This window comes from Cinclus cinclus, chromosome 2 (genome assembly GCF_963662255.1).
Source record: "Cinclus cinclus chromosome 2, bCinCin1.1, whole genome shotgun sequence".
Taxonomy (NCBI): domain Eukaryota; kingdom Metazoa; phylum Chordata; class Aves; order Passeriformes; family Cinclidae; genus Cinclus; species Cinclus cinclus.
Window position 1 is genome coordinate 100,255,398 of NC_085047.1, and position 18,441 is coordinate 100,273,838.

Below are 18,441 nucleotides of genomic sequence, written 5' to 3' on the forward strand. Positions count from 1 at the left end.
ACACACAGACACACACACTCACACTCACACACTCACACACACACTCACACTCACACACACACAGACACAAACACACACTGACACACGCACACACACACACAGACACACACTCACACACACACACACGCAGACACAGACACTGACACAGACACATACAGACACACACAGACACAAACACACACACTGACACACGCACACTGACACACACACAGACACACACACACGCTGACACAGACACAAACACACTGACACACTGACACACATACACACAGACACAGACACACACTCACACAGACACATACACACGCACACAAACACACATACACACTCACACACACATTCACACACACGTGCACAGACTCACACACACTCACACACTCACACACAGATACGCACACACACACATATACACTCACACACACTCACATACACACACACTCACATACACACGCACACAGAGACACACACTCACAGACACGCACACACACACAGAGACACACTCACACACACACTCACAGACACGCACACACACAGACAGACACACTCACACACACACTCACAGACACGCGCACACACACACAGAGACACACACTCACAGACACGCGCGCACACACACACACACACACAGAGACACTGACACAGACATATACAGACACACACACACACACACACACACACTCTCTCACACACACACACGTACGCTGACGCTGACACGGCCCCGCTCACACAGCAGCCCCCTCGCCGTGTCCCGCAGCCCCCTCTCCCCGCAGGTGCCGCCCCGTCCCCCGGCCCCGCGCTCGCCCCCGCCCCGCTCCCCACGGCCGCATGCGCAGCGCGGGCGCGGAGCTGTCCGAGCGCTGAATCCGTGCGCTCCCGTTCCCGCACGGCGCCGGGATCCCCGCTCCCCCCGTCCCTGCTGCCCCCCTCCCTCACATCCTCCCGCCCTCCCCGGCAACGCCGACGCTTCCCTACCCAAAGAGGGGGAAAGCAGAGCCACCCAGTAGCCCCACCGCCGCTCATAAATACTAATTTTCAGCGAAAGGGGAATAAAACATATCGACAGCACAACTGCTCTCAGCGCTGTTTCCCTTTGCCTGATGCTCCTCGCATAGTTGGGTTTTCTCCTCTTTTCCTTTTTTCCCTTTCTTTCCATTTCTTTTCTTCTTTTTGTTTGTTTTTGTGCTCCCTCCCCCCCCCCCCACCCCCCCACCTCCATCACCAAAAGCAAGTCGGGGGAACGACTGTGTCTGATGCCTTATCTCTTTTGTGCTGACTGCTGGAGATGAGCCTAGGCTTGACCTGACCATGATTCCAAGGACTGGCACTTCTCTTTTGCCCCCACTTTGTAGAGATCCAGACCTTCTCTTCCTGATTGTCAAGAAAATTAAATTATTGCTGAATTTGGAAATCTAGTCAGCAGCAGCTTACTTTTTCCCTGCTTCTCTCTGGAATCGTTTCTGGGATATTTCCAAATCATCACAGAAAGCAGGAGGAATGAACCGGCAGCTAGTGAAAATTTTGACAACCTTGTTTGCATTTTTCTTAGAGACAAGCCATTTCAGGTAGGTGATACCACTCTGTAATAATATTTGTCAAAAGGTCGTGAGAATCATAACTATAAAGATACTACATCGCAATAACCTAGTTTGTTTGCTGTATTTGAGAATGTTTTGTGTTCATTCTGTATAGACTATCCCTTTTATACTCAGAGGCTTGTTGCTTGGTAACAAACATAAAAAATAATAATCTCAAGTTTGGGTGATCTATTTTCCATTTTCTGATGCAAAGATGTGGGGTTTTTTCACTGCACATCAGTATAGCTAAGAACATTTTCTTCAGCTTTTCTTCCTAAATGCAAGTTCTCTGCTCCTGGCAGAGGTTGTTTAGGAAGTTGCTTTGGTTCCCTCCTCTTCAGTCTTTGGAAATCATTGTAGCAGTTTTGTCAGGGATGTAGTTATTTGCAATTGCAGAATCAGCCCTCTGATTTTGGGAAAACCCTGGATCAGACTAGTATTGTGATCATTTCAAGTCCCAGTGTTTCTGATTTTCTTTTTGCATTTCATGAGCTCTTGCTTCAGCTATTGACTTTTTTGTGGTACTAAGCAAACAGGTCAGTCTTATTAACCAGAATAGCATTTTAGATGAGATTCATAATTGGACTGTATGCTGCTGTGCCTCTGTACCTACAGATGCATCTACATGTAAAAGTGTTTTTCTAAGAGTAATGAGCTATGCATAGAGTGACAGAGCAAAACAGTGTTTATATTTCTGAGCCAGGGTTCACAACACAGCTCATAACTAGTGGGGTCTGAATGAAAATAGAAGCAATTTGTATACTAATAAGTGTACTATCTTAATTTTCCAGTTTTTATTTTCTTAGCTGAATTTTTTCATTATTTAAGTTGGATATATCATCTGCTGTGTATGAAATATTAAAAATATTTTTAATGGTACCCTGTCATTGACAAAAGCAAAAGGAAGCAACCGCCTCCTATAAATGGAACCTGAAAAAAATGTGTGGAATCACGCCACGAGAATTTACTATCACCTTGCCTTTTAACAGTTCTGGTGAATTGTTTCTCTTTTGTAGTGAGCGAAAGGATTTGATATTTGCTTCTCATCTCAGATGATCACATACATATCTGATTTTTTTATACTTGCATGTAGATGCATAAAAATACCCCACGAAACGTTCCTGAAACTGAGAGGTTCCCTATGTGCAAATATTTAAACAGAGAGTGGTTAAGAAGTCAGAGTCAGAATTACTTTAATTTAGCTCAAAGATTAAGTGGAGACAGACACAATGAAATCGGTTATTTAAGTCTTAAGGTAATGTTTTGTTGTTATTAAATCTGTTCCTCTACACACCAAATATGACTGTTTTCATTCTAGTCTGTTTTTTCCCTGGGGAGCAACCATGGGGAGCTCCTAAACTGTCTTTCTCTGCAATATATTATGTGTTTGCAACATGTAATGTGCCATGTACACAACATTTCACACACATGATATGGGACCAGAAGTTTTCTCTTAAATCCTTGAAACAGACATGTTCAAAGAACTTGCATATGAATACCACCCGGTGATACTAAATTTTATTATTCAGTGCTCATGGAGCGGGGGTGAAACCCCCTTAAGATCAGTTGTGACTGACTCCAGAACCCTTTTTGCTATGTTGGGAAATAATCCAGACACTCATTAGCATGATTTAAATACTTGTTTGGGTAGCATCTGTAAAAAAACAATTTAATTTTTTTTCTATCAGTATCTTTCCCAGCTCTAACAAATCCAGTATTTTTCAGTGTTGCCTGTTAAGTGTTGCTAAATGTTGTTCGGAAGTTTAAGACCACCTTAAACCAGTGTTAACTTAACATTTTAACAGCATCCATGCAATTAAAATGATATAAAATAGGATATCAAACTCACTCTAAGATGGATCTGCATGTTAAGGTAAAGAATAAATTTAATCTTCTGAAGTCTTTAAACCGTAACAAATTTATTTTAAAGCTATGTTTTTTTTTCTGAATAGGAAAATGTGTTCATGCATGATACCTGAATCTCATCTTTATTTCTAGAATAAAGTTTTCAGATGAAAGGTAGATTATGTTGCTCCTTAAAAATATTAAAAATTACCTTCACTGAGTTGAGACAATTTTATTTAATGATGCAATTTCTCCATGACTTGAATGCAATACAAGCTAAATATTAGCTAATGGTGGCTAATAATTTATTTAGGACGTCTTTCTGTAAAGAACATGATTCAAGATCTGGAAAATCCCCCTCACAGACCCTGTCTCCTTCAGATTTTTTGGACAAATTGATGGGAAGGACATCGGGGTATGATGCTAGAATCAGACCAAATTTTAAAGGTAAGTTTTATAAGACTTCCAATTAATTAATTGATAAAGTTTGGGATAAATTACAGGTTTTGAGGAGGTTTTAACCTCTGGGTTTAGATTATGTTTTAAATAATTTAACTTTTCCAGTGTTACAGTGCCACAGAAAACAGCTGATCCATGGGGTGGACTAGGAGACAAATCACTATAAGTAATAAGGGTCCAGAGCTTGAACACCCTCTTTTGACATGATAGTAATGTTCAGCTGTCAGAAAATGCTTCTGAAGACCTTACTAATTTAACATAGTGAATAGGATTATGGGCTTCAAACTAAAACCAAATTAGATGACTTGTTCCTGAAATTTTTACACCACAAATACAGTATCATTAAAACTTCCATGCTGAGATATTGTATTCTTTATAGCAGTGTCTGAAGAAAAAAAAAAAATCTATGTTTTCTTTCAACTTGAAGAAAGTAAAATCTTTTTCCTCAAGGTACGGGGAACTCAAGGAATATATACAGAAGATTTTATCCTACAAATGCTGAATGAATGATAAGAACCAATGTCTCAGGATCCCTATAAAATATAGAAACTGTATTCTGTTTGGCACTTCCATGACAGCCTACTTTTCTTCCAAAATTTGGACTGAATTGTGGAACATCATCACCATCATCCCAGCACAAAGAAGGCTGTATACTGGAAGCTTCTTTTGCAAACATTATTACTCAAAGCAAGTTTTCCTTGCTGTAGTCCTGTAAATCCCTATAGGACAGAGCACAGAATATCTTATAGCTTTCTATGAAAGAAATTGGGAGAGAAGTTTTCATTGCCAATATTTAGCATTTTGGGAGAGTCCTATAATTCCACAAAAATAATCTCCTCTATGCCAATTTAAAGCTCAGAATATAGTTTTACTTTGAAAACTGATAAAATGCTTTGTCCCTTAACAAATCTCATGGCAATGTACGTTTGCGATTTTTATCTATTAGCATTGGCCACTGAATTGCATTTTTTCCTGTATTAAGCCTTTTTAGCAGTGCTGTGGAAATTGATAATGGCTGGAAAAAATAATAATTTCTCAGCCAGTGAATGAACTGTAAGGAGAGAAGAAGCTCACATGCCAATGAGAAAAGTATTTAATTAAATTTAGATCAAAGATCAGTTTCTTCTCTCTGTTCCACATGTGCAAATTACAAGATTTAGAACAAAGTGCCTTTTTTTGACTGCTTCCTATGCCTGAACAAAGAGCAAAGCAGTATGGATTTCAGATCCAAAGGTTTGAAAGCTGACAAGTTAGGAAAAATGAGTCAGTGAAGTCTAAAGTCTTAATTTCAGAGTATTTGTCAAAGTGTTTATTGAGATCCAGAACTGGTGTCCACATCAGTTTATAGTAAGTAATACTGCATCAGTTTCTCACATTCATTTTTGGTGTTTGCATGAGTATCAGTGAAATTTTAGAGAATGTAAATGAAGGCAGAAATTGCCTGAATTGAGCACGGTATCAATCCTTACAAACATTTTCCTGTCCTTTAAATGGGAGAGGGCCCACTGAAAAGTCTTCATCTGTTGTATCTCAGACAAAAAACAGTAATAGCAACAGTCCCATGTACATACATGACTTAGAGACAGGTCTTTCTTGCTCCCCATGAGAAGCACAGGAGACAGGTTCACAGCTTTGCTCCCCTGACACTCAGGTGTGCAGAGCAGGTATTGTGAGGTGCACTCTGAGCTGTTTGACAGACACTTCTCCCCTCTGAGTCCTGTATTTTGTTTGCATTTCCAAAGTGAAGTCGCTGCCTGTTGACATATATGAGACCTTACTGGGAAAGCATCTGCCATGTTTTGGTTTTTGATTTTTTCTATCAAGTCATACTCCAGAGTGGGATGGTACTTTGCAACAGTTTGAACGGATAAATAGATGTTCAATGCTTTCTCATAATTTCGTGTCTGTGAGTTGTCCCAGAGCTCTCAGTCTTCTGGTGAGGGGCCTGAAAGTTCTTGTTCTTCACTTTGTTAATTTGAATGGTATTTTGTCAGAATTTAGAACTTAGAGTTAAATCATGCAGTTTTGAACTTCACATCACCATTCAAAACTCTGTCAGCTAATAGCCCTGTTTATTAGTCAACATCCATGTTTTAGTTTCCCAAGTCTCATTAATATTTTTTAAAAATTGAAAATAATTATTCTGCTATATTGCATACTTCTTCCTTTTAAAGAATAAGGACAGCTGCAAAGGAACCAAAATAAATTTATTTTGCTTGAAGTTAGTTAATGATAAAGATTAATTTTTTTGTACTGAATCTTTATTGTGTCCATAATAAATTGTTTTGGTTTTTAACATTTATATATAAGTTTAAGATAATTTTGGGGATAAGGCCTATTGTACAATACTGATATTCTAAATCTTATAAATGGGAGAATGTATGAAATGCTGAATGAGTACCTGATTCATAAAACTTTTTTGGATTTTAAGGAAAGAACTGTTTTATCATAAAAGAGGCTGCTGGAGCAATGGTTTAAACTAGGGATCTTCTATCTGGTTTCAAATTTAGTCTGCGGATAGTATCTGTTTCTTCTGTTTCAGAAAAGACATGGTGAATCAAGATAGCTGTGCCACTATTCAGCCTGTCCTCGTAGGGTCTTGAGGAGCAGCTGTTTGAGGAGTGGCTGAGGGCACTTGCTCTGTTCAGCCTGGAGAGGAGGAGGCTGAGGGGAGACCTCGCTGTGGTCTTCAGCATCCTCCTGAGGGGAACTGGAGGGGCAGCACTGATCTTTTGTCCACCAGAGCGGTACCTCTGGTGACCACTGACAGGACCCCAGGGAATGGCCTGAAACTGTGGGAGGGTGGTTGTGCACTGGTACAGCTTCCCTGAGAAGTGGTCACAGCACCAAGCCTGAGGGAGTTCAGGAACCATTTGGACGATGCTCTCAGGCACATGGTGGGAACCTCTTGGCCCCTGTGCAGGACCAGGAGTTGGGCTTGATGGTCCTGATGGTCTCTTTCAACTCAGTACATCCTGTGATTCTCTGATTCTACTTGTGCATTCGTCTAGTTTTTCTGCTTTAGACCAGTTACTCAGCTTTTTCTGAGTCCACTACAGGCACTTCAAAGTGTCAGAAAAGTCTGATTTCATGGAAATGCAGCTGAGTAGAACACATTTATCTTTTGCCACTGATTATACAATAATTAAATATACTTTTATGACTAGTTTAAATTACTGGAAAACAGCAGCTATTAGATTAATTTTTGAAATAAAGGCTGTGCACTCTAAAGAGAGAGGAAAATGCTACTTACTGGAACAAGGTGTTTTATCCAGATAAAGCGTTTCTTCATTAGTGATTGCTTTTTCCTATCTTGTTCTTGCAAATTAAAAAATTCAGGAAGATAGTGGGAGAGCAACAGGTGAATATATAAACATTTAGACATCAACAACAGGGGTTTTTCAGTTGTGATTTTTTTTTTGTTTGTTTTTGTTTGGTTGGGGGTTTTTTTTGTGTTTTTTTTTTCCAGCAGTACTGTACAATGAAAGATACTTTGTCCTTTGTATTGTTCTGTCTTATACTATCATTTGAACACAGAGGAACATACTTCTTTTTCTTTTTGATTTCAAGTGGTTGGATACAAAATGTCCAGACACTGAGAAGGGATAACCCCCTGATGAAAAGCCAGAAGGAAGTTCCAGAGTGACAGCTCTCAAAATTGCTCTTCTTTAATCACTCTCTGTGAGATATTAAATGCACACTTTTCCATCTTCCACTTATCTTTCATTGAATTTGAATAGGCTAATAATTTGTGTAAGGACACAAAGGGGAATGCTTTTAAACGTAAATATGAAGACTGCAATCTAGTACTAACTGAAGTCCCTGAGAGTCCTTCTGTTGACAGCAAATGTATGCTCATGGTCCTATGAGTTGCTCTGCAGTTTCTTCTTCAATTATATCATCAGTTGAACATGGTTTCTGAAATATAATAGAAGGTGAGGCTTGCACAATGCATCTTTACTTTATTAATATTATGTATTTTTTAATGGTAAAACACAAGAGAAACAATGTTACTTTCTCCATGCTCACTTTGCTTTCAAAGTTAAATAAAAGCCAGTAGTAGCGTGGGGCACCTCTGTTTTGAAACTAGCCAAGAATGTGCTTTCTCATTGCTAGAAACCAGGGATGGTGAAGTAGTATCTTAATTTAGTGTACATTCAGCTCAGGCTCGAGAGCACTGCAGGTAATGCCAGGATACGAGGGATCAGTCTTAAACTGAATAACAGCTTGAGATGTGGAGCTAATGGAACACCAACTTGAATTTAACATTTCTGAGCAGGCGTTGATCTTCAGAGGTTACTGAATTATTTCAACTTTTTAACACTTTCATCATCTACCACCACTCAAAATCTAAATGCAATCTAGAAATTATCAGATAGAAAAAACCCTTATCTATAGGCACTGCCATGTCCTCCATGCCAAATACTTTAAGTAATAGGCTGGCTGTCATGCACTGAGTACAGAACAGGGGAGCTGGTCACCAAGAACTGCAAAAGTGTGTTATCTTCAGGTATAGCAAACATTTGCAATGAAGATGATAGTGATTTTCTTTGTATTGAATTTCATTCCGTGTTTTAATTTCAGTCTTTCCCATTGAATCATTATTTACTAAAGATAATCCTAATTTTTATGGAATTACATGGAGGTGTGCAGCAATAGTGCCTGTTAATGTTACCCTCATCACTGAATGGTGCAACACAGTGTGAATTAACTTGCTGAAAAGCTGTTGTTTTGTTAGTGATGCAATTTGGGGGTGTAGGGCCATAGTTATAAAAGATTAGTCTGTGATTACAGCAGTGTAATGCCATTGTCTGTGGGTTTATATCTGATTAATAAACACATGGACTAAGTAATTTACTGACAATTAGCCTGACAACTGTTACAGGAAATGGCTTATGCACTTTAATACTTTAACTCTTTGGCAGCAAGGATCAGGTTTCTCCATATGTTCAAACCTATTGCTTACTTATTTGGCCCCTGAGTTGACCAGTAATGAAATGTTTAAAAAACATGAATGGAAAACATTGAATGAGATTTAAGGGTGAAATTCATCACACTTAACGTCACACTTAACAAATAAAAGCAGTTTCTATGCAAATGATAACAGGATCTATTTGAAAAAGTTGACTTTAATCTAGACATATAAAAGTTGAAAAACATACTGAAGATTAGCTGTGTGACTGTAGCAGTTTGTTCTCTAGTGGTTAACAATGTTCCCACTACACTTCAGTTGGTAATAATAGCTGGCCCTGAAGTCAGATATGTTGAATGTCCTGTACTGGGCTATTCCTCACAAAGGGCCAAGTCCAGTGGAAACTCAAATCTTGTTCAGGCAGAGCAGCGTTCAGACAGGGCACATTAAGGTGCATTCAAATTTCAGGGCATGGGATGAGGATTCATTACATGAGGAGGGAGACTACCTGGTCAGTTTTCAGATCTGGCCAGACCATTGCATTTCATAAATATAGTTGCTTGAGATTTCCAAGCATATATTAAAAGGAAGGTAAGCTTCTGGTTTATTTTCTGTTTTGAAACACATCTAAAACTTAGCAATAACTTTCAGATAAAGCCTTGTACACACACCTCATTGCAGAGTAAGATGCTGCACAATGATATTTACCCATAGGACATGGGGCCAATTTGGTTTTGGTTTATTTTTCTTCAACTGCAAAAATGAAGCTAAGGAAATGGTGCTCAGTCTCTGCCCTAGGTATGCACATTTTCAGGCAGAAGGATCCTTTTAATTATGTTTCTTTTAAAACTGCTGGGTGAAAAAGAAAGGACTATGGACCTTGCACTTGTTCCTCTATTACTTTAATTTCAGGTTCCTTCTCAGAATGTGAATAGGTTGGATGAGTTGCATGGCTAGTTAGGTTACTACTTGTCTAGGCTACGAGAGCAAGCTCAAGGCACTGCTGATTGCCACTCTGCTGGGCTGTTTGCTCATTCCCTGATCTCTTTCTGAGCTTCCCACAGCCAGCTGCTTCCAAGGCAAGCCAGAAAGGCTGTGAGCAGAATAAAGCACAAGCTAACCAATGCTGAGAATTTGTCCAGGTCTTCTTTCATATATAAATGTTTAGCCACAGTTATCTGTATTGTCGTGGTGTGTTGCCTTTATTCAGAACCAATTATTTAATTAAGATATTTCAATAGATTTGGCTGTTGTCATGGAATATTATTCTGCTGCTGCATAAACTACAAAGGGGATTTATGAAAAACAAATGTCAGAGAAGAGCCAAAGACCTTTGATATCAAAGGAAGAGATGTTATTTTTTTGATCAAATTCTAATATAAGTGTAATGTTTTTATCACATCCAGTGTCATACTCACACTTAAATTTTCTATGCAGTTGAAGCCAAGGCCCTTGGGTCACTCATTAAAGATCTTATTGTGTTTTGGCTGTTTTAGAAAGCATGCAGTTTATATTTAGAACATATAAAAACATGTACATTAAATTTACTATAAGTATATACATTTATAATCTGAAAATCTATTTTACACAGTTACTAGAAAAATGAATTTGTAAAACAGAAATATGCAGTTTTATTAGGCAGATTCATTACTTTTACTTTTTTTCATCTGTAGATTTCTGTAGAAACCCAGAACAGTTTGTGTTGGAAGGGACCTCAAAGATCATCAGTTCCAAGCCCCCTGCCACAGGAAGGGACACCTTCCACTGGACAAAATTACTCAGATCTGAGGCCAGCTTGGCCTTGAGAACATCCAGGCATGGGTCATTCACAGCTTCTCTGGGCAACCTGTTCCAGTGTCTCACCACCCTCACAGAAAAGAGTTTCTTTCTAATATCTGCTCTAAACCTAGTCTCTTTCAATTAAAAGTATTATCTCTTGCCTGTCACTGCATATCCTTGTAAAATGACCCTCTCCATCTTTCTTGTAGGCTCACTTTAGGTAGGCTGGAAGGCCGCTGTAAAGTCTCCCCAGAGTCTTCTCTTCCCCAGGATGAATAACCCCAGCTCTCTCAGTCTGTTCTCATAGAAGAGGTGCTCCAGCCCTCTGTTCATGTTTGTGGCCCTTCTTTGGACCTGTTCCAACTAATCCATGTCTTTCCTGTGCTGAGGGTGCCAGAGCTGAATGCAGTATTTCAGGTGGGGTCTCATGAGAGCAGAGCAAAGGAGGGCAGTCCTCTCCCTCTCCCTCTCCCTCTCCCTCTCCCTCTCCCTCTCCCTCTCCCTCTCCCTCTCCCTCTCCCTCTCCCTCTCCCACTCCCTCTCCCTCTCCCTCTCCCTCTCCCTCTCCCTCTCCCTCTCCCTCTCCCTCTCCCTCTCCCTCTCCCTCTCCCTCTCCCTCTCTCTGCTGCCCACACTGCTTCTCATGCACCCAAGAACAGGGTTGGCTCCCTGGGCTACCAGCACACACTGCTGGGTCATGTCCAAGTCTTTCTCCTCAGGGTTGTTTTCAATCCCTTCTCTGCCCAAACTGGTGTTTGGCATTGCCCCACACACAGGACCTTGCACTTAGCCTAGTTAAACTTCATGAGGTTTAGTTTACAGGCCCACCTCTCAAGCCTCTCAAGGACCCTCAGGATGGCAGGATGGCATCCCTTCCCTGCAGTGTGTTGGCCACACCACCCAGCTGGATGTCAGGAGAACACCTTCTGAGGGTGCACTCAGTCCCACCGTCCATGTCACTGACAAAGATTTCAAGCAGCACCAGTCCCAGTAGTGACACGAGCTGTTGGACTTGGACATTGAGCTGTTGACTGTAACTCTAGCAGGACTGATGAAAGAGGCTCCTGCACTCCAGAGTACCGTATCACCATGCTCAGGGCTCTCTCTTATCTTTCCTGGTACACCTCAGGGTGCTCCTGGCTGTGTCACTGGAACCCACATGAACCAGCAGCAGGGCAATAGTGGGCTGTATGAGGGTTAGCAGCTCACCTCTCTTGAGAGGACATGGGTGCTCCCTCCATGCCTCGTGGAAGAGTCACCCACTGTCACCTTTTCTCAGCTGCACAGGTGGTTACACAGGGAGCAGATGGAGTTGCCTTACTCAGTTCCAGCAGCAATCCTGATCTGACAGGTCTTTCCTCTTCACTCTCCAGAGCAGTGAAGTGGTTTTGTGATGGCACTTCAGCCTATAGGTGAAATTTCTTCCTCCTGCAGGTCCTTGCCTGTTCAAACTTCCATTCTGCTGAATTACTGCACCTCTCTCTCTCTGTGTGCTGGGGCAAGGGGGAGTTCTTGATTGTGGGTCCCTATAAATCTCCGATTAAGCCATCAGAAAATGTGTGTTTGACAGTGCAGCTTCCAAATATGTATTTCACAGTCTTTCACAGAAATGTGTGAATTCTGCAGAAAGGAGCCCCCCAGATGATGCAGACAGGGTGGTACAGGGTCTGCCAGAACTCTAAGATGAAGGGTGCACCATGTATGACATAGTGACCTGCCAATGTCATAAACACCAACTCCATGATTAAAATTCTAAATTTATAGAAATATAAAGGCTCTAATACAAGAAACTGTGCAGATCTAAGCCCTACAGTACATGAGAGAAAAGTGTAATTCACCAAGCATTCAGTTACTTATGAGGGTTAAATAAGAGCAGCCTAATGGTTTATTTGAATTGTGCCAGCTACCAGCAGTCCTCAAGTATTGCCAGGGAATGAAGACATAATGATTACTCACGATGCATCAACTCCATGTTAGCACTTCATGAATTAATAAAAGAAGAAAGCATTTAAAATAGGACTTAAGTAGAATATGAGCCCACAAATAAACCCCATGTCCCCTCCCCAGAAATATTTAATCCATCTCCTTTGTAACACTTGGCAGTGCATTACTGTTTTACTTAAATTTCCTCAGATTCTCTCAGTTTTTCTTTCAAGTGTGCACAGAATGGCCCCTCTGCTTCACAGAGTACCCACCTCTCTCCTAATCCAAAATCAGACTCCCCGATGAGGCACTGCTCCACCTCCATCTCCTTATTGGGCCAGGCATTTCAGAGCCTGCTTTATATTCCATGGGAAAAAGATTCCCCTCAGTGTGGATCTGTAATCACTTAACATGCCATGCTGCCACCCCCAAACAAATGGTGTCTTCTGGATGGCCTGCCATCTTCTACAATGCATAAAATATTTTCTGGTCCATTTTTCCCTCAGCTTAAAGTGTTCTCTATTTGATCCAAAGGAATATAAATGATTCTGAGAGGTCTATTTTGAAGCAAATAATTCACACTTGACTAAGCCAGGGAAAAATGCAAAGGGAATGTGACTTTTCAACCTTTCAATGTAGCTGATTGTTTGAGAAAGGAGAATCTTTACTCTTGACCACATTGATGAGATGCACAGAAGTGCCTGTTGTAGCCAGTATACCTTAGGGACAACTGCTGTGACTGTTACAGAAAATGTTGTAAGGACACGGTTTGAGAAACAGCACTTCTCTCAAATTTCCTTATAATCGTCCCAACACTAATATAGAAGTATTTTTAACAGTGACCACAGTTGCACTTTAGGATGAATCCCATATCCTCTGAATAAGAGACAGTGAGAAATATGCCACCCCATTTTCCTAGAAATCTACAGCCTTGTAGTCTGAGAGATGCAAGTCACCATCCCTTCAATCTGAGACAGCTCTTAGAAAAGACCCTTTCTGCATGAAATCACTCAATGCTTTGTTGTTGGCCACAAAACTGATTGTGTTTTAGAAGGAAAGACTGAAATTCTTGACTGATCTTTTCAGTGTAAGGTTGTTTATGCTGACCTGGAGCAGAGGGGTCTGAGCAGTGGATCCTGAAGGAGGTACCTCAACCCTGCTGAGAATCACAGTTTCAGGAGGGTGCACATAGAGCTCCCTTGCAGGCTTCTTGCTCTCTGCAAGTAGAACCTTGCTGTGCTGAAGCATCATGTTCTGCCCCATGGAGCACATGATTCCTCCACGAGGGCTTGGGTGTTCTGCACCAAAGCAGCAGCCACTGCAACTGCTTCTGCCTGCCATGCAACCGGGATTTTTTTGGCTGTAATAAACAGTGGGCTGTCTGGGGAAGCATAGTAGCAAAACGATGCTCTTCTCCAAAAGCTAATAACCTCTCTCTGTGTATATCTGTGTCTCCAGAGCCCAGGGCTGCAGAGAAGCATCTGGGCACAGCTGTGATTAGCTGAATTGTGGGCACTCTCCATTAAAGAATGGTAACCAGCACTCAACTGGCTCACACTGCACAAACAAACTCATTGCTCCTCCACCCCAGGAACACAGCTATGGGTTATCTCCCTTGCTTTTGTCCTTGGGGAAATATATCTGAGAAAAGGCTAAATGATTTCCTTAAACTGACATAATTAGTCAGGGAAAACCTAGGATTAAAATTTACTAGATCAATACTCATTATGTTGGGCTGCCTCTAATGACTACACTCCCGCTGTGTGTTGTTTTTATGTTTGTGTCTCAGGCTATGAAACTATCGTATTAGAATTGCTATTTCTTCTTGTACTGTTTACTATGTCTGATAAAGAATTTGTCCTAAATAATAAATAAAACAACAGAACAGCTTGCTCAGAATGCTGCTATAAACCCTCACACTGCAATTTGAATCAGCTGTTGAAGAGATGCAAATTACACGCATGATGCCAAAGCAGGAGCATATGTAAAAACTCCTTTTTTTTTCCAGTTCTGAACTCGCCTGTTGCCTGTTCATAAACTCATGTTCATACTCTATCTCATGTTAAACTAAAACTGAAGATGTGTTTACTCCATATAAGTTTCAGGCTGCAGCAATTTTCCTTTCCAGACAGTGATATCCCATCAGATGGAGCAGTCTGAGGTGTTAAAGCCTTTGGTCAGTCTGGTTATAGGAAACATCCAAAAATAAGCATCTGGGAGAATTTTTCAGCTCTTTGGCTCTGTAACCCTATGAATAATTTTGCACTCTTTGGCTTCATACCCCTAAGAGTTTTGGTTTTGTCACACTTCAGAGGTGTGTTTTGTGTTAAAAACACACAATCTGTTAAAACCAGACGTTAACGCCTTGGTTTTCTAATAAAATATAAAATTGACTTATCAAAGTTAAAAATAATTAGGGATTGATCCAATTTAGATCAGTAAGTTCCTCAGTGAGGACACAGTCTCATTTGGATGACTTTGCAGAAGACCTCTGCTCAGCATGACTATTGGTGGTAGAAGACAGAAAAAGATCATATGCCCTGACACTGCAACATGATTTATGTCAGCAGAGCTTTGAGCCTATGTCAAAGCCATGTGGTGCTCCTCACAGCAATGCAGTGAACCTCCTGCATTGAAGAGCAGATTTGGTGTTGGTAAAAAAGTAAGGCAGTCAGTTTAGGAGATACTTATTTTTCAGGCTGGCAAAGAGTTCTCATTTCCCTCCCATTCTTCCAGTCCTTTTATATATACAAATAACTGATGAAAAAATAAATTCTTGTGAAAGACATCCAAGAAGTACTTTAAGGATGTCTTGCAGTAAAAACATGGATTCTCATTCTATACTGAGGATGTGGGATTTGAGATAGGAGATTCCCCAAAGGAAAGGAGATATGTGAAGGAGAGGGTAGGAGGCTGAGCTAAACAAACAACAGATCAAGTGATTGGAGCACTGAAGATGAGACTCAGTATGCAGGAAATAATTTCAAAAATAATCCTCTGTACACATTGTGTGGAAATGAGTTGAACTGTAAGGAGGTAAAAAATAGGAAATACTTAAAAATAAAAGGAAAATTTTATTTTGTTAGTGCAAGATGTGGTGTTTATGTCAGAATCTCTGACCTGTTGCTGATTGACATCTATACCTGACCAGCTCCTGACCATTTCTGTTATTATTTGTCCCTATCACTGAACCAACCTATTTGTCTAAATCCCATTGTTCACCTGTGTCCCATGTATCATTTGGTATATAATTCCATATCAGCCATAAATCAATGTCTGTCCTCTAATATTTGTCACCCAAGCTCTTTTTATAATTCAAGCTGTATATGCCTTCAGACAGTAAAACAAGGAACATTATGATGGAAAGCTGGTAGAATTGTTAAATAAAGTGAATGTCTGAGGCTCAGAGGAGCAAGAAGGGAGATAAAATCGATTCTGAGTCTTTTTTGTAGCCACAGAGATAGGTATTGTCTAAGCCCTGTATTTGAGACTATAGCTATTTACACTTACAGCTGAGCTTCCATTAATTCTGCAACACAAGATGAGAATCACAGAGAAGGAACAAAGTAGGACGTATTTATAGAGAAATGAACAAAGTAACATTTCTTTTAAAAATAAATATTTTGAAATTATTGTGCCAAGAAAAAGTAATCCATTAATTCTGACTGAAAAGACAAACCTAGGCTAGTAGCAACATGTTAATATTATTATTAATATTTTTTATTTTTTTCTTTCTTTCATTAAGTAGATCTTCCCTCCTGCTTTCTCTTCTCAGTGAACATATTTATATCTTGTCGTTCCATGAAGTCTCTTAGATGAGCTGGCTACCCTGGCTTCATAAAACATTTTTGATAAGATTACCCAGAAGGAGTTTGTCTGACCCTATGCTGGAGTGCAAATTTCATGATTTCATGATTGTAGATGTAATACCATGTTTTATTTAACCACATTCAGGAGTGTCCCAGGCCTCTGCACACGTTATGCAGTTTGCATGCCAATCAGCTCTGTTTTCATTAATGCAGAGCAACTGAGCTCTGGTGTGAGGATCAAGGGTGAGGAACATCTCTGCTACCTCCCAGAGAGGCTGAGAGCCACTTCAGTGAGCACTGGTTTGTGATAACAAGAGAAATAGGAGTCCAGATCTTTCCATGTCAGAAGAAAAGCAAACAATTGCATTTGCCCAAATACTATCTATTGCTCTATTGCATTGAAAGAAGGAAAACTTTTAAAAGAGGTACCTTGTAAAGAGGTTCTTGTCATGACTTGGAAATTTGAAAGATTATTTGAAAGCTCAGAGAAAAAAAATACAATTTGATGGGCATATGAAGGATATAAAAGGATTGATTAAAAAAGGATTGATAAAGGATTGATTTGAATATTCTAAAAGTTGACATAAAACCAAATAACTTTGTACTCTAATCTTTCTAGATGTAAGATTTCTGATTCACTGTTTTTTCGACTTATTTCCACAGTTTCATTCGCACATGGAACATTTTAGCTCTGGGAGTGGCTGCACCCTGTCACAAGTGTTGCTGGGGGTTGTGTAGAAATATCTGAGTGACCTTTCAAGTGATTTCCTCAGAGATGTGCTGCACAACACTGCTGTGATACAGAGGTCAGCACAAGCTGCAGTATCTGGGGTTAATGGCCTCCAGTGAATTCCAGCCTGCCAATGACTACATTGGTACCATCCCTCAAACTACCTACATGAAAGCCAGCTCTAGCACATTTATACCATCTGTCATGACTGCTGTGGCTATATATTCTTTGTAGACTAGCTCAGGTTAGCTGGGTAATCAGGAGCATGTCAACTGCTTAACGGGCTTTTCTTGTCTGAACTCCTGGTTTGTGAAGCAAAATGTAAGAGTGCCCAAAAATTGCTCTTGTTCAGTTTCTATTAGATAACCTGTGTGGAGATATCCCACTGTAACCCAGAGCTGACAGTAATGTATGTTTCTGTTATCAGCCTCAGCAGAAAGAGTCAGGGAAGAATGAACACATCATATGGACTATCCTGTAATGCCAAATACAGAACTGAAGAGGCTTTAGAGTGAGATTTACCTTCCTCTGCCAGAACGGGGTCTATGGACAAAAGCATTCACTAAAATGTGAAGCATGCCAATCCAACAATTTTCACAAGAGCTTTAAGGCACAAAAAAGTGCATCTTAGCAGGCATTCTTCTTCCTTCAAATATTGATAGGATTTTACCAGCATGACTCCAGTTACATTCAGCAATAGTCCCCCAGCTGAAAACTCACATACCACTTCAGGAATTGACTATTCAGTGTTTGAGCTCGAACTGTGTCAATGTATATATATAGAGAGAGATGGCTTTAGCAGTACTTACTTCAGAGGATTTTCTTTCTTTGACTCTTCGTGTGATCACTTGGACCTGACAATCACTGGAGTATTTGTCTTGGGAGGCCTCAGTGGTATTTTGCTGAAGAAGAATTTTCAATGCTGGAATATCACATATCCTTTTTACATCTAGGTGCCACATTCTAGCTTAGATGCTTTTTCAAGCAAGTGAGGGGAAGCAGCTTAAATCTTGATGCAATAGTGTTATCTTTTTGTTTGTTCATCTATATTTGCATGTGTGCCTACATGTACATTTCTGGAAACAGGCAGCTGGAACTAGGGAAAAATTGTACTTTCTGCTATCTGTCATGTTTTTTATGATTCCATCCAGCATTGCCTCTGTATCTCACCTGCTGAGTAGGGCATGTTGTGTCTCTCCCAGTCTGAAAGATACCATTTTCATAAATGGTATTGCTCACATGTATTTCTCAGACACTTGGTAATTCTTGGACTGAGTGATATTGATGGCAGTGAGAGTCCTAAGAAAATTTTAGACATCTAAAGATTTCTTTAGGCTTTTTTCCTCTGGTTCTGTAAGTGCTTTTGTGACTCTTAGCCTCAGTCTGTTGGTCATATATATATATATATAT

The 18,441-nt window shown here is 40.3% G+C and overlaps 1 protein-coding gene across 2 annotated transcripts in view; it reads left to right on the forward strand.

Moving 5' to 3' along the window:
• The first annotated feature begins 1,494 nt into the window (after positions 1-1,494).
• GLRA2 (glycine receptor alpha 2) overlaps positions 1,495-18,441 on the forward strand; it is a 123,154-nt gene continuing 106,207 nt past the window's right edge. For both annotated transcript variants that reach the window (XM_062515121.1, XM_062515122.1), the window contains exons 1-2: positions 1,495-1,562; positions 3,733-3,866. In XM_062515121.1, coding sequence (XP_062371105.1) covers positions 1,495-1,562; positions 3,733-3,866 — 202 coding nt within the window. The remainder of the gene's footprint in view (positions 1,563-3,732; positions 3,867-18,441) is intronic.